The 26014-nt window shown below is 36.2% G+C and overlaps 1 protein-coding gene across 1 annotated transcript in view; it reads left to right on the top strand.

The window, feature by feature from the left end:
- Window positions 1-18938: 18938 nt before the first annotated feature.
- Window positions 18939-26014, top strand: part of RALYL (RALY RNA binding protein like) — a 360797-nt gene continuing 353721 nt past the window's right edge. The window contains exon 1 of the mRNA XM_058668767.1: window positions 18939-19137. Within this exon, the coding sequence (XP_058524750.1) occupies window positions 19086-19137 (52 nt within the window). The 5' untranslated portion in view covers window positions 18939-19085. The remainder of the gene's footprint in view (window positions 19138-26014) is intronic.

Raw genomic sequence — 26014 nt, forward strand, 5'->3', positions numbered from 1 at the left:
CAGCTGTAAAGTCAGTTACTGCCAGTAAGCCCGTGAAGCTAATGTGTTCCTACTCATATGCCAATGGCTCCTGCTTAACGGGGACATGTAGCATTGAAGATGCTTCTCTGTGTTCACCAATCTACCTAAGTACTCAGAAGTCTTCTGTCAACACAATTGAATATTGCTCAGCCCTTAAAAAATCCTGATGTGCATTACAATGGATGAAATGTGATATTATTATGTTAAATGTAATAAAAATAATTAAAATAGAACAAGTAAATCCCATGTTTTCCCTTAGACATGAAAGGATATGTATATATAATGAAACATGTCTGGATGCCAAATTATTTAATATAGAAACCATTACGAATGTTGTTTTCAGGGCCCAGTGCAGTAGTCTGGCAGCTAATGTCCTTGCCTTGTACGTCCCGGGATTCCATATGGGCACAGGTTCAAATCCTGGCAGTCACTTTTTTCTGCTTGTGGCCTGGGAAAGCAGTCAAGGACGTCTCAAAGCCTTGGGACCCTGCACCCGCGTGGGAGACCCAGAGGAGGCTCCGGTATCTTGGCTTCAGTTTGGCTCAGCTCCAGCCTTAGCAGGTGCTTGAAGAGCAAATCAGCAGATGCAAGATCTTCCTCGCTGTCTCTCCTAATCTCTGTATATCTGACTTTCCAATAAAAATAAAATATTTTTTGAAAGTTTTCACCGAATTATACCTCTGATACAGTATAACTTTCCAACTTTATGATTTTTGTCATGTATACCATATGTTATATTAAGATATCCACTTTTGCTTAAAACTATTATGTGCATATATAGAATGATTACGGGATTGTATTAAAATGTAAATCTATGCTTGCTCATTCAACTTTCTATGCTTTTTGTATATTTTGAGTAGTGTAAAGGAAAAAGACGAACAATTATTTGAACGAAACAGAAACAGATGGAAATGGAGACATGGAGAGAGAGCAAAAGAGGAGCAGTTGCAGATTTGTGCAGCCAATGTGCAAGTCAATCTGGGGAGTGCCCAGACAACTGAACATTGATCTACCGCATGGCCCAGCAATACCACTCCTGGAAATATGTCCAAAAGGTGTGAATCTGCATATAAGGAAGCAATCTCCATTCCTATATTCATAGTGGCACAATCCATAATAATAAAGACATGGAAACAAAGTAGATGCCCATTAAAAGAAGGTTGGATAACGTCATCATGGGGTATCTACTTAGCTACTGAAAATTATTTCTACCATTTGCCATAAAATGCTCCCAACTAGACACCATGATGCTCAGTGAAATAAACCAATCCCAAAAGGACAAATGTCATATGTCCTCTCTGCATTAAGACAATCTCCATGTAACATGCAAATCAACAGGTTATATAGGAATACAGGTATACATTTATGTTCTCATAAACAAACAATATAATGGAGACTAAGATACTGGTAGAGAAGGGGGTGAGGGAGGTAGAAGGGGAAATCCCTGAGCTTAAGGAACTGTATCATGAAAAATAAAGAATTATTTTAAAAGCTATAGGCTAGCCAAAGGGGGTGAATAACTTTCATTGGGCTTTTCAAAGAGAAGTAACTCCTCTAACAGGATACCACACAGGAGGAGAAAACGTAAGCAGTGCCGTAGAATGTCAGGGTGGCAACAGGGAAAGGGTGGTTATGTGGAACTGCAGCACGGAAGTCCCTGTGAGATGGACAGAACGTCGGAAAAGGAAAAGTTGATAACAAAGAAAGCTCTGTCACTTCACTGTCACTCTGTGATCTGGAAGATGAGAGCAAATAAAAAGAAACATTAAAAAAAAAAGATAGCCACCTAGTACACTTAATGAAATACTGCCATAATCCATAATGTTCAGGTCACTTGAGACCTTATAGGTCATTGTCAGTATTTTATTAAGAAACAAAAATCTATCAATTTTTCTTTAGTGCAGCAGCGCCATGACTTACGCAATAAAATGATCATTCTGGCAGCTCTGGCCCTTGTGATGGATTATAGGGCACAAAGCAAAGCAGTACTTTGAAGAGTCTTTGAATTTTGTTTCAAACAACAATATCACATATATAAATACAATAAAAATAATTTAATTCCAACACATTATGATTAAAATCGTGGGTGTTTCTGACTTTCAAGCAAATACGTATTTGTCATTTATTTCAAATAAATTAAAAAAGAATACTAATTTAAGTCATCAGTGATGCTCATTATTTGTGAGAAACTTCCCTGTTCTGCAGTTCTATGAAACTACTCCTTATTCCTTGTACCCATCCTGACATTTCACATCTCTGTGAACTTTCTGAAGATCTCTTGAAAATAATTGGCATAGGGTTATGTTAGATAAATACATAAAATTAAATTTTCATAATGAACTATAAAAGTAGATATAACATTAAGTATTTACATTGCATCACAGAAACAAAGTAACTCAAATTCTATTGCTGTCACTTTGCGAATGCAGTATCATGTTTAGCTCTAAAAATCTCTGCTCTCAATTTTTAAAAATTGCATCACGTTAATACTTAACCTAAGATCGGCTCTCTTAAGAAAGCTTTCTGTGGATAATATGAGATTACTGATTATGGGGATGTTATGCAGCACATCTGAAATTTGTTCATCTTGCATAACTGACGCTCGATGCCCGATGGGGAGTTACTAATCTAATCTATTATTTAAATTTATGGTTAAGCAGTGCAAGGGTTTGGATATATGAGCTATGCCTGAAGTGGGTTTTCCAAAGTTTCATGAATTTATGAGTATTCTTGGAAGATTTCGTAGTGAAGCTGGCTGAATTAATGACCACAGAGATTACATTTTTTTTCCATTTCAAGAATAAGAAATTAATGAATGAAAGAATGAAAATTATCCTTAAAGTATTAAAATACAAAACTAATGAGAACAAGTGTTCAGAGCTTACACAAATTTTTTTAAGAAAAACTTTTTAATAGAAACATTGATTAGAACTCCCTACACTTACCTCAGTTGGCTATTCCACTGTTGGTAGGCTACTGGGTTATAAGATAATAAGGAATCTCAGGCAAATATACTTATTAGAAATTCTTGGAATACACTTGCAGAAGTTATTTCTGCTTCACTACACTGTTCCTTTGTTTGAATGTATGATGTATAATAATTGCACACCAGAATTGGTGTTCAATAGGAAAAAAACCCTTCAAGGAATTAAATCATTTCCTGATTTTTATATATGACGAAATTGAAAAACAACTATGGGCAGAGGTCAAATTGAGGCTTGCAACTGATTTTTATAGATAAAGTATTACTGGAACCCAGCTAGTGTCATTATTCTGCATATTATAGACAGCTGCTAATAAGCTACAAAGAAACAACTGAGTAGTTGACAGAGATACCAAGGGGCCCATAAAACCTAAACTTGATCCAGTTTAACTGTGATGCATGCAGTAAGTGATGCACTGTTAGATATGTGATATTGAGGCAAATATTTTTACTGCTATTGAAACATCAGTGAAAGATGTGCATTTCCATGAAATGCAATTATGAAATAATAACTGTGTTCAAATTAATAATGAAAACAAAAGAGCACTTATAGAACAAGAATGACTGAACGGGATGATTTAGCTGGAGACGATTTATAACTTCTCTTTATATAGATAGGTATTTTCATGCCCCAAATATTTTACTTCTGGAAATGGTTGTAAGAAATGTGGTTCCTTCTCTTCAATACAAGCCATATGACCAGCTTCCAAAATTCATCAGTACGCATATGGCTGAATATTACTTTTGCTCAATTAACTTCATGAGTTACCTTCATACAATTTAGAAAAAAAAACAAGATTAATAACAACTTCTTAAGGCATCTTCACTATCCAGAAATACTATGATTCTGAGGATTTCTTAGTCAAACACACACACAAATAGATAGTTGAGTTTGAAATTTCATGTAAGACCTCCTTAATATTTTAGCGATCAATGGTCATACCAAATAATCACCACTGATTTGGACAAATTTATTGGGATTCAAATATACAACACAGAAGTTCCTCAGAAAGCCTCTAATTCAGTTGCAGAAACCGACAAGCAGAAGAGAAATTACTTCATACTGTGTTTTTATTATTAGATGTGAAGTGACACAAAGCTCTGTGGAGTAACCTTGAAAGAGCAAGAGAAGCAATTGTAATAGTAGAAAGATCAAGTAGTGAATATTCAGTGATCAGTGTCTCTATGAAAAAAAAGTAGGGATCATCTAGGAATGACAGCAATTAAAGGCAGCTGGTAATTTCATGTTAAGGACATAAAAAGACCCCAAGTGCATAGAAACACATGTGCATTGACCATCTATGGAACTGAAAGTTGTTTATGACATATGGAATTTGTTTCATAGTCTTGAAAAACAGGTCAGATGAATGAAAAGGAAATACATCATGAAAGAAAGCCCAGAAAGATAGATATTTTCCCCAAAGATAAAGAGTGATGTTAATTTTTAGAAAGTAGCACAGATTCACTTTTTTGTGAAGACTGTGTTGACATTCATGGAAATTAGATGTTGTGGGAAAGAGACCATGTTGAGAAGGGAACAACCAATCACAGCAGTTTGATAATACTGAAAATCTGACCTCTGGGAAGATGTGTATCAGGATAAACAAAGAACATATTTATGAGCTGTCATTAGCCATAATTCATCAATTCATGTGTGTCCTGAGCCTTTCATTTCTCCTTCACCATTAAAACATTTCAAATTTGCCTTTATATAAGCTCTCTCTGCTTAGTGGGGTAATTTTAGGGCTTCCATCTGAGTGCAAGCAAACTCTCGGAGGCACCATAGCAAAGGAGAGTAATCTGCTTCTGGGTCAATGGAAAGTGAAGAACTTACAGAAGGAAATACAGAAGTGCTGCCTAGAAAAATCCCTGGACTCAAGTATATTGTAGTTCTCACTGAAGGCGTAACTGTCAATGACCAGAATCAATGAGACTGACTTAAAGCTCTAATTATGTTAAGTGCTTTTGATAATCCATGGAAATGGAATTAAAAGATAAATCCATTTTAGTTTAAAATATCTATGCCCTTAGTTTTCCTACATCCCTCAGTTCTGAGGTCCTGGGTACCAACTCGCTGTATTTTCTCATGTGTCGGGTGATATTTGCAGCAGGTCAAGCCTGCAGTAAGCCTCAACAGGAGAACGCCAACAGACGCAGGAGGAAAGGCAGCAGTGTGGTCTTGCTGGCTGGTAATGTGTCAGCTCGTAAGCTGGCTGTCCTCCATGGCACTAACTCTAGCTCTTGGTCACTCTTGTCCCAAGACTAAGCCAAACTTTAGGATCAGGAATAGGACAGAGTTCAATTTATTTCTATAACTTCCAAAGAAACTCTTATGAAGCTGTGCAGACTCACAAGGAGTGAGTTTGCACAGTGGCCAAGTAAGATGTTCACTGCTATACTGGGAGAACACGACACTTAGAGATCACACTGACAGTAGGTATCTGTATTGCAGAGAAACGGGGCCAAAGAGAAACAGGCCTTCACCCTAACCATCTCTGTCTCATCTCAAGCATTCTGTGTGAATCATCCCCCAGGAAAGCCAGCATCCTCACTCAGGGTACAGGTGCTCTTCCATAAACAGAGCCTGACCGTCCTAGTCTTCTACGAATCTTCTCAGGAGAGGGGCATTCAGATTCAGCACATAGCAGAGGGAACACGAGCCTCTAGCCTCACTGTTTTGAAAGAACATTTTGCCTTTTCATTTTTTCACATTATTTCTTCGAGACCAAAGAGGAAATTTCACGGGGGTGGGGAAAGCAAACAAAAAAACACATTTCTCTTATCTAAGGAAATTTTCCCAAAAATGAATTTGGATGTAGTATAAAATGAGTAATTCCTTAATATCTAATGTAGTCTCTTAAAAATAGTTAAATGATAGCCTCTCATTGATGCCAAAGATTCATTTTTCTGTATTAAGAAACGAGTAGTTATGGAACCCTTGCAAATTTCAACTTTGTTTCTTTGGAGGATAAATCCAATCCTATGCCGTTACTTCTCAGATGCTCATTATTTGTAAATTTGTGAAAAACAGGAGGAAAATTGAAATTATCCCAACTTTATGCAGGGGCCCTCACCATGGCTCATCTGGCTGTATCTCCACCTTCAAGCACTGGCATCCCATATGCACTGCATTTGTGTCCTTGCTGCGCTATTCACAGTCCAGTCCCTTGCTTGTGGCCTGGGAAAGCAGTGGAGAATGCCTCCTAAAGCCCTGGGATCCTGCACCTGCACATGGGAGACTTGAAGGAGGCTCCTGAGCTCCTGGCTTGGGTTCAGTTCAGCTCTGGCCTTTGCAGCCATTTGGGGAGGGAACAAGCAGGTGGAAAACCTTTCCATCTGTCTCTCCTTCTCTCTGTAAGTATACCTCTCCAACAATAACAACAAATTAAAAGAAGTTACCTAGCACTTTCATTATAGAACCAGTTTTTAACTTTACAACCATAAACAATTTTCATAAGTCCTAGTGTCTTAAGGTATAAACATATTTGAAAGAATATAAAATGAAAATATTTTTGTTGAGGCTTTTCCCTTCTTTTCTACTTTAATTTAATTGTTAAAGTAACGCCAGCTATGGTTCTAAGAATTTGCAAATTATATTTGAATCCTAAACCAGACACCCTTTAGAATCTTTTCTTAGGACAGACACAGAGCTGCTGTAAAGCTTTTGAAAGGGATTTTATACAAAATATTTTTGTAATATTTAGATATGTATTCTACCCATGCCACAAAAGCAAACGAAATGTCAGTAAATCCTTCTTGCTCTCTGAAATGAATCCAGATGTCTTTGCTTAGCATTCAGAGTCTCCACAGTTCAATCTTAATTTATCTTTTCAGCTCATCTCCAACTGTTTCTTTATATGTATGTAGTGCAGTCATCAAACTGAATATTTTATAAAGCTGCTCATGCTTTTAATCTGTTGAAATCCTTTCTCCTTCACTAACCATATGAATGCATCATCCACATGAGATCTATTTTTCATAATTTTGCTGGATATCATAGATTCTGTCTTTTCCTCTTATGAATACCTATAACAATGGGAATGTATCAGTTATAGAAATGAATGAATACATGTGTAGCAAGTCATGACACTGTATGGTTTTATAACCATGACATTGTATGGTTATATCTGTAATTTTGCTTATATTTTTCTCTTTATTGAATTTTGCATTCTCAGGCATCCCATTATTTTGCATTTTTCATATTGAAGCATGTACCTAGAATAGGAACAACAAAGATTATGCTCATAAGAAAGTCTAAAATGTTTAATATCTTCCTTGGAGAACAAATTTCTTTTAAAGAAATGCAATTCACCTGAAAATTAGCATACAGCACATTAATCTATGCTTTATTAAATAGTGCCAAAGTGGATTATAACTTTATGTAGGATTATTGGAAGTGTCAGAGTGTATAAAATATTTTCAAATGTCAATTTGAAAAGTATAATTGGACTATTGGTTAAAATTTACTGATTTTTACATTTTCTATGTTTATTTCCCTATTACTTAATGTTTGTTTTTGAAAATATCCAGGGTGCTGTGAGATAGTCTAGTGGCTAAATCCTTGCCTTGCAAGGGATCCCCTATGGATAGCGTTTCATGTCCCAACTACTCCACCTTTCATCCAGTTCCCAGCCTGTGGCCTGGGAAAATACCAGAGGATGGCCCAAAGCCTAGGGAAGCTGCACCCATGTGGCAGACTTTGAAGAAGTTCCTGGCTCCAGGCTTAGGATGAGCTCAGCTCCATTCTTTGCAAACACTTGAGGAGTGAACCAGTGGACAGAAGATGTCTTTGTCTCTGCTTCTCTCTGTAAATCTACCTTTCCAATAAAAATAAAATACTCAAAAAAGGTAATATTTTAAAGACATATGTCTTGATACTAAATGTGCAATTATCCGTAGTTATCCAACACATATAAACTTTTAAGATCAGGTAACTAATTTATTCCTACCAGATACATATTTCAAAATAATTTTATATCCTTGCCACTTAATTTCCACTTATCTTTACTCTGAGAAGCTTAAGTGCTCATCTTGTGGGTTTATTGTTTTCTTATGTTTGTTTCGTTAGTTTGGGCCTTAAATTTCATAGCCTCATAATTGGGCAATAAATATTGCCTAGACTGAGTTATATTTGCTTCTTTCTCAATATTCCTTTTTTTTCTTACAAATCAATGATTCTTAACCACAACATATGATTAGCTCATTGACATTTCAATTTCAGTTCATATATAGGACCAGCTGCTATATACCTTAAAATGGCTATAGGGTACCATTCAGCTGTCTCATGTCTATTTCATTTTAGTATTTAGCCATTTGTTGTGTTGAAGTATAATTTTGCTGATCTTGGCAGGTTTTAGGGTAATCTAGACTGGCTTGTAACTCTAACAAGACATTTGTCGACATTTAAGGTGCAGAACATTTTTTTTGGGGGGGTGTTGTGCAGGAAAATCCTCAACACCATGGTGAGGAGTGACTAATCTTTGTGTCCCACCCAGCGAGGCATGAGCCAATCCACGCCAGCTCTTTTTTTTTTTTTTTAACATACTGGTTACTCAAAACCATGTCAATTCCATGATGTTGCAAACTGCTGTTGATGTTATATTGGGACTCTTAATTGACTGGGGTGATATTCTACCAGCTCTAACTTCGGACCAGAAATGGTCTCCCCAAGAAACTGTTCAACCCATCTGGACAATAAGTAGCTGGACTCTATGCTTGGTATACGTATGCAAGGAAAGAATCTTGATTGAATTTGAACTGTAATACTACGTCAAGGTGGAGGAATCCACCAGGGGGGAGGGGCGTGGGGAGGGGAGGGATTCCCAGAGCCTATGAAACTGTCACATAATGCAAAATAATTAATAATAATAAAGAAAAACAAATCAATGATTCGTTTATTTGAAAGGTAGCATGAAAGGGAAGGAGGACAAGAGCAAGAGAAAGAAAGGGAAAGAGAAACAAACACACACAGAGATCTTCCATCTACTAGTTGACTCCCACATGACCACAGATGCCAGGTTGGGCCAGACTGAAGCCCGAAACTCCATTCAGATCGCCCGTCTGACAGGCGGGGGACTTAGTACTTGTACCAGCACCTGCTTCTTTTCCAGACATATTAAAAGGAAGCTGGTTAAGAAAAGAAGCAACTGAGACTCGAACCCATATGGCGGTGTAGGATGTTGGGGTGATATTGCAGACAGCCGTTAACTCGCTGCATTATACTGCCAGCTGCCTTTTCCCTACATTCTTAACAGAACTCTACATTTTCTCTACATTCTTAACAGAACTTGTGTTTTTCCTTCAAAATAGCAGCCAGTCCAGCCAGATGAGATAATATCTCATTGTGGCTTTGATTTGCAGTTTTCTGATGATCAGGGATGTGGAACATCTGTTTAAGTACTGGTTGTATTTCTTCTAGAAGTGTCAGCTTATATCTACTACACATTTTGAACTGTTTTTGTGTATGTGTGTGTGGGGGGGTGACAATTGCATTCTTTGAATTTCTTATGTGCTCTGGTTAGCACAGTTTTCAAATGAAGCAAATGGAGCCCCTATGTTTAAATCATTTCAACATGCAATTGTTATTCTCAGCACCTCTCTTAATAATTCAAAGATAAAGTTGTTTGTATTAATTAAAATATATGCATGTATTCTTCTACCTGAAAATCTGTGACCACGCTCATAGTGAAACATTAAGTATATTATATATTGCACCCTGATTTTGTGATCTAGCCTAACTTCACACTTTCTAAGAATATTTCAAACCACAATCTGTTCAAGTCAAATAATGCAATTATAATTTTATTTCAACTTGTCCAATTTATCTCATTTATTTTGATTATTTAATATGATTTTAGGGGAGTTCTGCTGTAATTTTTTTCATTATGGCTCAGAAATAAAAATAAATGTGGAAATTTCCCCTTTGTTCCTCCTGGAATTCCCAGGGAAGGTACATACATTTAAGATCATAAGTATGTTTCATCAATATTTGTTTGAGGCTAATATGACTATTTAAGCTCTGGAAGAATCGACCAATAAAATCACTTAGACTAACGAATTAAGTTTGGCCCTCACTATCCAGTCATATTTCCACCCATGTCTTACAAACCTATTGCCCTGTGAGCTGATAAATACTCCTACATAAAGGAAAAAACTCATCTTTGATCATTATTCACCTGTGTGTGTGCAGACAGAAGAAGAAATAGTAAATCCACTACTGCAGAGAGCCACATCTCATGTCAGAGCACCTGGTCGGGAATCCTTTTATGCTCCTGATTCTAACCTTGCTCATGTACACCCTGAGAGATAGCAAGAGATGATACAGCCTTTTTGTCTGTCACTGTCAGGCTTGTGGGAAACCTGGATTGAGAAGCTCCTGGCTCTCAGTTTGGAAGTTGGCTTGGTCTTGCCTCTTGAAGGTATTTGGGCAGTGAAACACAGATAGAGAGTTCTCTATTTTTCAATCACCCGTTATGCATATGCATTTTAATAAAAAGGATGGGAACAATGTATCACCTGTTGGAATGTATGGTGAGCTGAATGACATTACGTGATGTCTACATGAAATCTTTTCAAAACCCTTTATATGTATGTGTAGTGTTTATAATAATGTTATTTGTATCCAACATTTTAAGATTTGTGAGAATAGAATCTCTAAGTTATTAATATGTTTTCTTTCATGTTATGTTATTTGTATTCTTTCCAGCAAAAAAAAAATTACTTTTGAAGCTTAGGTTGATGTGTTAGCTTGTTTTTATTTGAAGGCAGCATAGTTCTATCATAACTACTGGCCTTTGAAAGTCATATAGTTATCTTGTGACTTGTATAAGCTAGAAACATATCATATGGTCTCTTTTTATAATCATAAATCCATTAAAATTTATAACCTAAATGAATATCCCGTCTTCATTTTGTGAATTGTAGGCTTAACATCATCCTAGGATATTATTCTCTTTACCCAATTAGCTCTTGAAAATGTGATTTTATTGAGTAACAGGAAGTCCTTTTCAAATTCAGTATAATTTTTATTATTTAATTGGTAATTACCATTATTCCTAATTCCATTAATAACTTTAAGAATAACATTGCAGCTGTTAATGCATTTCTTTTAGGGTTTATGAACATGGTCCCTCAAGGGAAATATTAAATGTATGATATGAAGTTGCATTTCTGGCATTTCCAGTGCTGACACTGCCCGTCGATGCTATCTTTAACCTCTTCTTGTAAGGAAAGGAGTAGATGCTTGAATCGCTATATGCTTAGTTTAATCATCAAAGTTCCCATAGTGACTTAGTGGTCTATGAATTTTATTATTCTTCAAATCCAAATGAAATCACCTTTTCCCATTATAATCTTTTAAGAGGATTAAAGCAATGGCAACACATTTTTCAACAGACTTACAAAGTAACAAAAAGGTAGAAGCAAATTAGTGAAATTTTACTACAAAGTTAACTCTCAAATTTCTTGAGACAAAAGGGAAAACTATTTTACTCCTAAAGAAAGGGTCTAACAAATATTCAGTATGGCAATAATACTCATTCCTTTTTATCCCATTGACAATTCCTTAACTCCTATTTATTCAGGGAACAAAAGAGGGTTTTTTGTTTTTGTTTTGCTAATATTTTTCTCCTTTTTGCTTTTCTTCTGGATTTTCATTAAAATATTTTATTTGTCATTGTTTCACACACGGATTGGAGTGTGACCTTTATTACTTTGGGCTGTTAGAAGCAACATTTTAATTAAAAAATTTGCAGAGCTTTATAAGATATTGATATCATTTAATGTGGAATTAAAGGTAATGGTCATAAGCTGAAGAAAGAGGGGTATATTGTCATGTAGGTGGCATAATTCAAAGAAGAAAATATCCACTTTCATTTTCTCTAGACATTTACTTGGACATATGAAGGATAACATGATAACTGGCTTTCTGCATCTGATTTTTTTTGTTTTATCATATATAATGATATTTGATTTCTACCTACTTTGTTATAAATTCGGAATTTCTTTTTTTTTTCAATTTTGTGTGTATATGCAAGACATCTTTATTCAGCCATCAGCTAGTGAGCATTAGGTTAATTTCATATCTTTTTATTGTGCATTTGATGCTATAAATAAAATCAGGAATATATGTTATGTTTACACTGCATACTTCATTAACCAAAGCCTTATTGTTTATCTCCATAGAAACCAAGCTAACAAGTAAAAGGTATATTCAGCATGGGGGGATACGCAGTTGCTTTTTACATTATGATATTCTGTCAGCTCAAAAACTATTTATTTGAGAGGCAGAGAGAGAAATGAATGGGGACATGGAAACACAGATTGGAAGAGCACTTGCATCCATAGGTTCTCTTCCCCAAGTCTCTGGAATAGCTAGGACTAGGAATGGCAAAACCTGTAAGACCAGAACTCAGTTGGGTCTCACATAAGGAAGACGGGAAGCTGACTCCTTGACAGTCAGCATGCCACATGGGGTGAGCATTACCACAGAAGTGGAGCCAGGAACTAGAAACAGGAGTCGAACTCATCTACTGTATCATGGAATGTGGGCATCCTAACTCTGCGTTTTAACTGTAAGACCAAACACACTCCCAGTAACCTCTTTTTGTGTGTGGTGCTTCTGGGGAGGGGAGGAGTGAGTAACTTTCTAAAATGTCGATTCTCCGTTGTGATTTTTTTTTAATGTCGATAAACATCAGTCCTGAGACCTATCTTACTTTATTTCCCAATGTCTTTTAACCATTGAAATAGTCGCCTGTTGTAAGCATTGATAGACAACAGAAAACTGTTCTATAAGGTTTCCCCCTTTTCTCCTTTACAGTTTGGGGGTTCCAAGGCAATGAAAAATCAACCCCAAGAAAGCATAGTGTTTCCTGGTCTTTTAGAAATAAGATCTAATCAGACTCCTGTTAATTGGGAGATCATAAAATTCATCAGCATTTCTCAGAGCAGAAGTTGGCAGGTGCGTGGGGTGGAAGTCCATGGGAATATATTCTTCATTTGGTATTTGGTACATAATGCTATTTTTTAAAAGATTTATTTATGTATTTATATTGTAATGTGAGATATACAGAGAGGTGGAGAGACAGAGGAAGATCTTCCATTTGCTGATTCACTCCCAAAACACCCACTACAGTTGGAGCTGAGCTGATCCAAAGTCAGGAGCCCGAAGCCTCTTTTGGGTCTCCCATGCAGGTGCAGGGTCCCAAGGCTTTGGGCCATCCTTGACTGCTTTCAGGCTGAGAGAAGAGAGCTGGATGGGAAGTGGGGCCACCAGGAGTATAACCGGTGCCCATATGGGATCCTGACGCGTGCACGGCAAGGATTTTAGCCACCAGGCTACCGCGCTGGGCCCTACATAATGCCATTTTAAAATAATTAGCTTTCTGCCATATCCAAGACAGTGAACATCAGGCTAAATTTCTCACCATGTGTGTAAAGTTAAAGTGACAGCATACAAAATGAAAATGTGGTCATTTTAAAACTTCATTGTAAAAATATTCCTAATAGCTGCTTTTCAGTGTCTTTTAGATTGGCAGTATTTATTTTGCAACCTTGTTTCTGGCCTTTTGCTTTGTGACATACGGTAAATTTTCCTGATAATCAAGGCTGAATAACTTTGAACATCGACAATCAGTATGCAATCAAATGTGATGAAAAAGCATTTGCACAAGCTTATTACATTTATATATATGTATTTTAAATGAGCTATTTTTAAATACTGCTATTTAAGATTTTACCATAGATTGTTAACTAGATGTATTCCTTTTGTTATCAGTGCTCTGGCATGAGAAAATCTGATGTGAGTTATGGAATTTAAAATCTAGTTTTTTTTTTTTGTTTTTGTTGTTCATCCTTGTCTGAAATCAAATAGTGGTTTGGGATTTAGTATGAATATTTAAAGGAAGAACTGCAAGCTAAGGAGTCACTTGCAAATACTTGGCATCCAAAATGTTACTAAATAAAAATTAATTGCGTTTCATAAAAAAGGGACATTTTACAAGACTGTGTAATCATATTAGAGTAATGACTGGCCTCACTAATGGAAATTAAATGTGAAGCAAGGTGTTTGGCTGGCGTGGCTTGGGAGCTGGATTTGCATGTAAAAGTGTAATTTCTATCCCATTGAGTGGATTTTTAATCTCGAAATAATTAGTTCTGTCAAATAATTAATTTTGTTGACAGGATTAAGTTGAGAATATACAACCACACACGCATATATTATAATTATTTGGAATGACAAGATTATATAAAACAATAATCTTCAATTGTAGCTGTCAAACTTGATCAGATCATTGCTCTTAGCACATCTGAGATTCATGCTAATAACCTTGAGGATAACCTGTGAGTCCAGAAGTCTGCCAGGTGTAGTGCCGTGGCCACGTGGGATCTTTGTTGTAGCCATGGAATATGCTTGGTATGTGTGGGGGAGATTGCATGTGGAAAATGTTGCTGTTCCTTTTTCTTTTTTTTTTTTAAGATTTATTTATTTTTATTGGAAAGTCAGATATACAGAGAAGAGGAAAGACAGAGAGGAAGATCTTCCGTCCCTTGATTCACTCTCCAAGTGACCACAACGGCCAGTAGTGCTGATCCTGAGCCTGGAGCCAGGAACTTCCTCCATGACTCCCACGCGGGTGCAGGGTCCCAAGGCTTTGGGCCGTCCTCCACTGCTTTCCCAGGCCACAAGCAGGGAGCTGGATGGGAAGTGGGGCCACCAGGATTAGAACGGGCGCCCATATGGGAATCTGGCGTGTTCATGGTGAGGACTTTTAGCCACTAGGCCACTGTGCCAGGCCCAAATGTTGCTGTTCTTAAAAGGCAATGCTGCTCCTAGAAGTTTGTTCTAAGCCAAAATTAAATTATTAATATACTATTTTCTGAAAGTCTTTTAGAAAGAGCACTGTTTTCCAATGTTAAGTGATCGTGTTTAAAAATGCATACTTATCTGGACTTCACATGTGATCATACTTCCAATTTCTCGTTTAACATGGAGTTGCTGGGACACAAAGAGAAAAGGAACACTTCTTAATACATATATATTCTGGAACCTGGCTCTATTTCAGAATCAAGAAAATAGAAATTTACTCAATCAAGATAAGGTGTAGAGTGGTGGTCCGAGGGAATTGCAGGATACAGCTGGGGTAGAGAGTATGTATTGTTCATGGACAATGCTGGTGTTGAATGCGGATTACACGGTGGGGAAGGCCAACGTGTATAATGATTAAATGAGTTATGTTAATAAATATCCAAAATAATTATCTGCAAAACTGGAGCTGCCAATGTTCTAATGAAAAGCATCAAGCTATTTCTTCTCTGACATATTCTGTTAGTTTGCAGTCAATTTAATGAGTGTAATGACTCAAATTAATAAACATGATGTGTTTTAGAGCAATCACTTATTATAGATAATATGAAAATCAATATATACAAACTCAAAAAATACAATAAAATTTGATTCAAAAAAGTAAAATTATATTTTCCGTGTCTGTATTTAAGTCTGTAGTTTCCTCTTTCTGGATCTCCCTGCTTCATAAAAACACATTTCTGGATGATGAGGTTTAAAAACTCTCAAAAAAATTTTTTGTATAGCCTGGAACTTGTTGAACAGTTTTAACTGATGAAATAATTTTACTCAAAGAATTGGACTGTTGAAAAGATGATTTTTTTTCCCAAATCCGCTTTAGCATATGTATTAATCCAATTAAAATAACATTTTTAATTCTTTGGCAAATGACAAATGATTATAAAATTCATATTTAAAAGTAAATAGTTAATATCTCTACAAATATTTTAAAAGCAGTTTAGTGAGAACATGAGCACTATTAAATATTTACACAGAAACATATGTCCTTAGAATAATTGACATAATCTTAATGTACATCAGAATGCATTGTAATCTTACAGATCATTCATAAAATGAATGATTATTTAATATGTGGTGCAACAAAAGTTACCTGCTTTTAAGAGAATAGCACATGAAGTTTCACTCATGAGAATGAAAATCTAAAGACTCCCCAACATCCTTTGAGAAAGTGTTTTCTTTGAGAACATATCTTCAAGTTTAAAGATAAATTTCACTGTTACTATTTCTGTAATAGGAAAAATCAGCTCTTAGTATTCTCAACAGTCAGTGCATATGAAAAAGGGAAGATAGGTGCAATGAGCTTCCTTTTACCATTTCATTCCTCCAGTGCCAACAAGTGTTGCATGGCTTGTGTCAAAAGCAGGGAACTCAGTCCAGGTCTCCTCCTTGAGTGGCAGGAATTCAATTACGTGTAAAGTCATCACCGCATCCTGAGGTCAGCAGGATGGAATCCACAGCCAGAATGTGAACGGAGCCCTGGTTTTATGATAGAGTATCTAGGTTGCCCTACTGCCATGTTAGTCACTGTGGTCAAAGGACACACACTCATACATATTATTCAGAATCTGTGAAGGAGCCACTATTCAAAGAAGTTAGAAATGCTTGTAGATGATAATACAGTTAATCAAATTGAGAAAGTTGTATTGATAAGAACAAAATCAAATATTGCAGAAATATGTATGTAATAGATGTATGAGGCCAAGGCAATTTAGTGGAAATGTTTAATGTTTAATTGTATAATATTAAAAACCCTGCATAAGGAGAGTCATCGTAAGTACTGTTGACAAAAAGAGTGCTGGGAAATAATTACTTCAAAGTTAACGGTGTAAAGGCAAAGACTACCTAAACATTGATAGGAATTATGTGATTAACCTGATTTTAAAAATGGGTAAATATTATCAACATTCATCTCAAAAACTGTATAAGCAAATGTGCAACTAAGTACATTGAAAATTTTCGTGGAGAACTATAAAGAAAAATAACATCGAATCAAGTTTCAAATACGTATATAATTTTTCTTAGTAACAACTTTGATATCTTTTCTCCATTAATAAAGTTATCAATATTATCCTCATTACAACCTAACTCATTTTGAACCAAAATATTTATTTTTAATTTTCCTCAGACTTTTTGAAATACCTTTATATTAAACATACATGTGCCAAATATCTTACAACTCTTGAATATAATGATGAAATCAAGAACAGTTAACACACTGACCATACAAGAAATTATATTTCTCTGTTACAGGAAACATTATGCAAGATTCAGCAAAGAATAATTCAGTATAAATTGGCCTGAAAGAATGTGCATTTCACATGGTTGGGCCAAAACGTTGCAAATAATATGTGTGACATGATCTTCAGTTATCTTAGGAGGTATACAGACACTCTCAGACATGCAGACGTAGGCATATACCAAACATTGCTGTATAAGTTCCTTTTTTTTAATTAGCTGTGCATGTTTCTTTGTTAATTATTTAAGAATAAGAAATCAGAGGCCTTTCATGTGGCATAGTTTATAAAACTTCAGCCATTGGAGCTGGCATCCACTATAGGCGCAAACTGACTTTCCAGCTATTGCACTTCTAATTCAGTTCAATGCTGACATCTCCTACCACCTGTGTGGGAAACCCGGATTAAGCACCTGGCTCCAGGGTCCTGGCTTTGGCCTGACCCAGTCCTAGTCATTGCAGCCATCTGGGGAATGAATCAATATTTGGAAGATCTCTGTTTCATCTTCTCTCTCTTTCTCTCCCTCTTGTCACTCTGATGTTTAAATAAATAAATAAATATTTTAAAAAGTAAAGAAAGGAAGAAAAGAGGAGAGGGTAGGATTGTGAAAGGAAGAGCAGAGCAGAGGAGAGGAGAGGGAAGGGGAGGTGAGGCGATGGGTAGATGAGACATACCAGAGGAGTCAAGTCAGCAGGATTCAGCATCCCCAGGGTTACAAGCAGGGAGATTCTGAGACACAACTCTTGCTAATATGTTATCTCCTACTCTTTTCCAATGTACAAACTGCCAATGGAGATGATTCTAAACAAGTATGTTTGTATCACTCTCCTGTTTCATAGCTCAAATTCAGCATCAACAGGTCATTGTTGTTTTAAAGCCCAAAGAGTTAGATGACAAGTATCTATGAATGATCCATCCCCCCCTATTTTTTTCAATATTCTGGGAACTACATTGACCAGCATTCTGAGCTGATCAGATTCAGTATATTTTCATATTCTTGGTTCTGAAATGAAGTTTGCTGCCTCCTTGGGTCTGCATTGAGCAGAAATCTAGAGTGTATACCAGAGTTGGTTGTTAGCTCAGGATCTTCGACATGAGATGAGCTGAACTTTACTACCAATCCAAATGAGCACTTCTGAAATATCCTTTTTTGATTGAATGAACAATTTTATTCTAAACCAAATTGATTCTTAACATTTTAGAATAACAGTTTTCATCTGAAGGTAATATAGGTTATATGTTTGTACATCTGAAACCAAAAGACAACATTATTTAACCAAGAAAAATATGTATTTTTATAATAAGAATAAGATTTTTCTATCTGGTATTTATCTAGAAAATATCAAATGTACATTGAAATGTGTGGTTCATATCATATAGTCAGAAATTTTTTATTGTTCTGTTAAATTAACAAGGGTGAATTTTCAGTTTGTCACCATTTCTACTCATCACTCTCCCTGACTTTTGTTGAGAAACAGCAATAATAACACATCCTGAAATTATTAGAATATTCTCCACAGTCTCTCTGCATCATATAAAAATATGTATTACATGGAAATTTCTGTTTTGTTTTTTCTTGTGGACAGTAGGTTTACAGAAGAAAATATTTATTTGTGAAACATGGTCCCCCAAAGTATGACTCATTTCACTGTTGATCATTACTTAATTTTTGGAATCCAAAGTCTAACTATCGATTGCTAAGTGTGCATTTTTATAATATTGCCACACATAGAAATTTTAACTGCGTTGGTTAAACGATTGAACTTCCAGTCTGGGATTCAGTCTGTGACATCTCGTTAGCATCTTGCAATCAAGAGCAAATAGGAAGGTCTACCTAAGTACAAAGTATATTAATTTGTCATCAAGAATGGATTGTCAAGCCTCATTAAGCAGAGGGTTTTGTTTGTCCCTCGTTGGTCTGTGACACAGGAGATAAGCTTGGATGATTTGATAGCTTGACAGAGGTTTATTTTTACCTCCGATGACAGAGCTCATGTTTGACACAGAGAAGGTCTCACCCTGCAACCACAGAGGTGAGCTCTAACCATGGGCACTGGGGCTAAACAATTACTATCAATTTACTTGATTTATATTTCACATAGCAACTATTATGTTCTGAGAATTGTATATACCATAACGAGCTGAAGAAGAAATTCAAGGTTTTTGCTCTGACGGGACTTATATATGTCACTAATCCTTTCTGAAAGATGAAAATATGAATCTCATGAGTTGTTATTTAACAATGGTTGACATTTCTATAACTTCTTATCTCAGAATTTAAATACACATTTGTTCACTTGATGCATTAGTATCAACGTGGTCTTGTGGTTATCATTGTACAGGGAAATAATATTGAGAAAAATATAAGGGAAGGCATGTAGACAGAGATTTCTTACAATATCTCAAAAACACAGCTACTTAGAGATTACTATGCCACAGGATAGAATTCCTAATACCTTGTTGTGTTCAAGTTAACATGTCTTGGGAACAGCATAAAATCTAATTCATGAACAAGGTGAACACTTATCTGGTACTTGAGACGACTAAGCAAAAAATGCTTTAGTTAACCTAATAGTTTGTATTGCTATACATCATAAATAAGAATTTTGAATAAGTATTGAAGTAGACATTAGGTAGTCTTAAACTTAGCCTTGAAACTGTATCACCAAACTAACTGGGATTTTGATCTTTAGTTGTTTTTCCTGTAAAATAGCACCAATACAAGCCTCATTTACTCAATAAGACAATTGTTAGGCCTAGGCGTTAATGAATAATTGAGTAATGAAATATTTTGCGATGTAAAATAATTCATATAGAAAATGTTTAAAAAAAAAACTCAAGTATGACATGTATGATTACTTGATCCTAAATTTCTTATACTAATACTGTGTGTCAATCACTTACGCATTTATCGGCAAAGGCTTTGTTAAAGTTGAATTTTTCAAAATTTGCTCTACGATGCATTTTCCATAAGATAGGCACACCATTCTTGGAACAAGTCAAGAATACAAACGTGTTCAGCATTTTTGTCTCAGTTCAGGATTTTCACGCTACTGATATTCCATTACACCTGGTGGTCTTAGCTCCGTGACTTTATAAGGTGAGGAGTGCTGATTCTAATGATAAAAGCTTTTTTAGGAATCTATTCTCATTGAAGAATCAAATGGGCTAATAATATGCTAACATTTCTTGAATACTTTGAGTTGCTTCCTCTCCAGTGTTTTAAAATTTTCATAGTAGCCCATTGTGCTACCTCAAAAACAACAGAAATAGCTAGTTTCTACAGGATGTAAGTTTATTTTTCATTGTTCTGCAGCCTGGGAAGCTGCCAGTCCGTGGTTTAGTGGAGTACTAGAATCTGTTGCTAAGGTGGTGCCTTAAACAGTATGTCCTCAAAAGAAGCAAGACACGGAAAAACACAAAAGTTTTCATAGTTCCCTGTAACTCATTTGTAAGATTGCTATACCATGCACAGGGGCTCCATGTTCATGATTTAATCACATTCTAAATGGCTTAGCTCTCATATTGAGGAAGAAATTCCATCACATGAATTTTGGAAGGACACATATATTCAATACGTGGTGGTATAATATTATCTCAATGAAATAGCCACTTTTACATCCTGATCCCAAATTCTAAGCAGTGTATGTGTTGTATATGGATTATGGTCTGTGTGTGTGGGCTTCCCCAGAAAGAGACAGGGTTTCACAAATGCCAGTGTTACAATAAGGAAGTCCTCCAGAGAGCTCTTAAGTTTCTAGCAGATGTTTCCCTAGAAGTGGCTGTTACATATGAAGTGTTTTATAGAACACTAGGTATAATCAAATAACACTGCAAGTAAAGCCTGCTGAATATGCAGTAGGTAAGAGAGCTTCAACACTCTTTTAAAAGCCATTTTGTTTTTGGATCCTCAAGCATATAAAACTTTTTCTTTTTGTTTTCTTTTCTTTTTTTTTTTTTTTCCTGCAGCTCACATGTTTTTCCCCCTGTCTAAATCATCGCAAGGTTCAAGTCCTCACTATTTGTATTTATGACCCTATATTATACTTATTCATATTTTACTGAATAAACATTGTAGCTATCAACTAAATAATAGCTATGCATTGATAAGAATTACTTTCACTTATTTGTATTTCAGTAAAACACAAGCTTTTTACTTACACAATAAAGGGTACCACTCCTATCGAATAATTTCTTAGTAACTCTACTTTCCCATTTGAACCTATTGTGTGCAATGGGTGTAAATATGTTTTTGTACAGAGGGATGTTTCTATGTACAATTTTTAAAAATTAAGATCCATTCCGAGTAGAAATTCTAGATCCCTTAACTTAGTACTAGCATGCATTTCTTTCAACATTGCTTTGCACTAATGTGAAGAGCTTTGGATTCATAGCACTAGTAGTAAGAGCCACAGGAATTTTTTTTTAAAGATTTATTCATTTTATTACAGCTAGATATACACAGAGGAGGAGAGCCAGAGAGGAAGATCTTCCGTCTGATGATTCACTCCCCAAGTGAGCCGCAACGGGCCGATGTGCGCTGATCCGAAGCCGGGAACCTGGAACCTCTTCCGGGTCCCTGGAACCTCTTCCGGGTCCCCCATGCGGGTGCAGGGTCCCAATGCATTGGGCCGTCCTCAACTGCTTTCCCAGGCCACAAGCAGGGAGCTGGATGGGAAGCAGGGCTGCTGGGATTAGAACCGGCACCCATATGGGATCCCGGGGCTTTCAAGGCAAGGACTTTAGCCACTAGGCCACGCCGCCAGGCCCGAGCCACAGGAATTTGTTGTTTGTCTCTGATTCTCTGCTCTTTGCAGAGTACGACAATCTCTGCCAGACTTCATATTTCAGCCTATCTAATACACAAAAGCTCTTCTATTTGTTTTATGTTGTTGGTCACGCAAGAAAGAACAGTGATCACTATCATTTTATGCATAAGGCCTCAAAAATTGTCAAAACACATTGTATAAGGATGAACCTAATGTTCAGTGGTCACATCAAGGAGAAACATATTTGTTATCCATGAGGTATGACAAAGCCTTTTATGTTGACTCATTCAGAAGATTTTCCCTTGTGTCAGGTGTGACCACTCACAACAAACTTCATCACACAATCATCAAATACAAGACTTTTACCAATGACTGTTATTATTCAGTAATAGAAGGAAAATAATTTAGTTGCTGTTTGATTGTTTGGAATTGGAAAGCCTAGTATGAAAGTGTTGATGGAGATGTTTATATTTACTTCAACTAATTTCCAGTAAGAAAAAAATGATGACATTTATCCAACTTCTCATTCACTTAAAATATGAATGTGGTTTTTCACATTGTCTTAACATTAGGAGACAGAGCTATTCCACACTCTGATTCACATTCCAAATTCCTACAAAAGAGGAGATGAACTAGGACAATGGCAGGAGCCCAGAACTCAACACTGGGTGTCCCCTGAGGGTGACAGTGATGGAAGCACTTGAACCATTATCTTCCTCCCAGAATATATATTAGCAGTAAGCTGCAATCAGAAGGGCTGAGTCTTGTACGTAGGCATTGTGGTCTGAGGTGAAGGAGATCTAAGTGGTGATTTATTCACTCCTACCCCTTCACTGTTAAAGCAATTTTATACACGATAAATTCAGCTAGAGCTGAGCACTTTATTTGCTTTCTACTTCATTAAAATATATAAGTATTACACATTAATAAAATAAAACCTGTTAGTAAAAACATGTTTAGAATCTTAGCCTAAGATTGTTTTAAGACAGATGTAAAATATACTGTATATACACACATATGGTATCTGTCATACCTACATTTATTTAAATAAGGAAATTAAAATGAAACAAACTTAGAAAGATATAGGTCAAGGGCCAGCACAGCAACTTAGTGGCTGAAGTCCTTGCCTTGCATGTGCCGGGATCCCATATGGGGCACAGGTTAGTGTCCCAGCGGCCGCATTTTTAATCCAGCTCCCTGTTTGTGGCCTGGAACAGCAATCAAGGACAGCTCAAAGCCTTGCGACCCTGCACCCACACGGGAAACCTGGAAGAAGTTCCAGGATCCTTGCATTGGATCGGCCCAGCACTGTCGTTTGTAGCCACTTGGAGAGTGAATCAGTGGATAGAAGATCTTCCTCGTTGCCTCTTCTTCTCTCTGTATATCTGGATTTTCAATAAAAATAAATAATAATAAAAATAAAGATATAGGCCAGAAGTAGTTTATTATATTCCTAAATATTTTCTTTAAATTATGTTAAAATCAGGTACAGATTATCCTTATTTTTAAAAAGTTGGTTTTCTAAATAAGTTTAAATATATCAAATGAAGCTCTAGCCTGCAGATGCTATTTTCTCACTTCTTTTTCAAAGATACATTTTAGGACTGCATTTTGCAGTATCTTAAAGGACAGCATGATGTGCAAATAATTTATAAGCAACATTCATTTTGAAATTTTCTGGTGACAGTTCTTATGAACTAGAACTGATGTCAATAAACCAAGCAGAAGTCTATTTAACAGGACAAAAATAACTAAGACTTTAATGGTTCATAAGAGACTGATCATTTTGCTCCACTTTTTTTGGAGTACAAATTCCTGCTTTTAATTCCTCATGAGAATCTCTTAAAAGTAGAAGGTGTGAATTTTTCATATACTGTTACATTAATAACAGCAGAATTTGTCCCATCAAAGGGAAACTAGATTCTAAGTTAAATATTCACAGTATGTGCAATACAAACTGCTATCAATTATGACACTTTATCTACATTTATAGCCATTGAGTCTAAAATTTGTAAACAGGAACTTTATCTGATTTAGACATATAATAGGCATTTTCACTATGTCATTTTTTATTTGCTACTAAATACAAATTCAAAAACTCATACTGGTGGCAGAAAATTCACCAGTGTACCTATTGTATGGCATGGATTTATGTTTTAGGAAAGTACAAGATTTTTCAGGGGTTGGTTGTGGGATTTAAGACCTTTCACACTAAGGGCCATTGTTCCAAAGCCACATAAATAATGATTGAAAGTTGTTCATCTCTGCAGGCAGTTCTATAGCCTACACGAAAACAGTGGTATAAATTTAACTCCTGAGGGAACTGTAATGATTGACAGTTTGAACAAACAAGACAAGAATGGAATGGACCTGCTAACTAAGGGTCAATGTATTTCTCCTATGGGCATGGCAATGTTTATATCTTCTGCAATTTAGCTTAAGTTGTGGGAGCTTTAAAATAGAGAAAGATGTTTTATTTGGTTGAGTCATACAGGAAATAGAAAAGAACTTTATTCCAATTTATACACATGAGCAATCCTCCTACTGTTTCTGCATTACTAGCAGCATATAAAGTAACAATTTAAAATTAATATAAGCCTACTTTTGCCTTGATTCTCTATATTTGCCATATTGGACTTCAATACTATGAATTATGCCATGCTATTTTTATTAGATTACACACAGAAAAATTCAAAGTACATATTTTTTACTCTGGATTATTTCAGGAGAACTCTAATGAGGATACGTGATATGGTGAATGTTTTTGTTACCAAGCAAAATTACAGAAATGATTTGTGGGCATTCTCCAAGTACTTTATTATCAGTCATTCTCTCTCCACATAATCCAAAAAGTAAGTCTTGGTAGTTTGAGATGATTCCTCTAGCGTGACATAAGTAGTTAATGACCGTAAAAAGGCCTCTGAATGTACAATCCTTGCCACTATAATGATTTGTGTCTTCCTTAAGTAAGTTGGAACACTTTTTGGCCAAATTTCAGATCCCGGAAGAAACAAAGGCAAAAAAAAAGTTTTGTTACTATTTTAAGTGAACAAATATTTAATAAACACTTAGATTAATGCCAGGTGTCCAATAAGAGCGCTGAGCTTGAAACATAGACTCATTTGCAGAGTAGTTTTTAGGACGATACTACTGTTTTATCAGCAATTTTTAATTTTTTTTGTTGGAAACTCAGTTTTACAGAAAGAAGGAAACACAGAGGCAAAGATCTTCCCTTCACTCATTCACTCCTCAAGTGGCCTCAACTGCTGGAGCTGAGCCAATCTGAAGCCAGGAGGCTGGAGCCCCCTCGGGGTCTCCCACCAGGATGCAGGGTCCCAAGGCTTTGGGCCATCCTCCATTGCTTTCCCAGGCCTCAAGCAGGGAGCTGAATGGGAAGTGGAGCCAGGACACAAACTGGCATTCATGTGGAATTCTGGCACGTACAAGGCTAAGATTTAGCCACTGAGCTATGGCACGGGGCGCTGTCAGCAATTTTTAAAATTTATAGTGTCCTAAATGGAACCCATTTTAGCAATAACTGCAGTAAGTATCAACGAAAAGAAAGGAAATGTGAACAAAGAATGAAGGTAGTACTAAATAATGCCTCCTAATTTTGACTCTCTAATTGTAATCACAGTATCTGAATCATTTTAAATAGGTTTTGATTTCCACTGAATTGCAATTATCAGTTACAAACAGAAGTAGTGGTGCCCCTTGGTCCCAAGCCCTCTGTTGAATCTTGATGTAATTGTATTTAGCACTTTAGGATTATGTCTGCCCTTGCTTCACAATCCCTGATTGTAGAGATAGAGATGGCACCAATAATAACATTGCAATGACTCAGAGGAAGCCTTTTCTTGAATTGTTCCATTTCCCAAGACTCATGCACCAAGAGGGTCGTGATTTTCACTGAATGATGTTCCTTTGTTATGTAAGAAGAGCTATGATGTTGATGACATTTCTCTGTAATAGCTCAAGCAATCTTCTGATGAGGTGTGGAGTTATAGCTTCCTTAGGAAAGCATCATAGAGAAACATCTACGACTGAAAGTTCAGTAAACACAACTTGTAAGAGTAACACATGCATTAGACTTACTATGATTCTATCAGTTTGGCTATATGACAGAGAATAACAGTGAATG

The sequence above is a fragment of the Ochotona princeps genome, chromosome 9 (assembly GCF_030435755.1).
Source record: "Ochotona princeps isolate mOchPri1 chromosome 9, mOchPri1.hap1, whole genome shotgun sequence".
Classification (NCBI taxonomy): Eukaryota; Metazoa; Chordata; class Mammalia; order Lagomorpha; family Ochotonidae; genus Ochotona; species Ochotona princeps.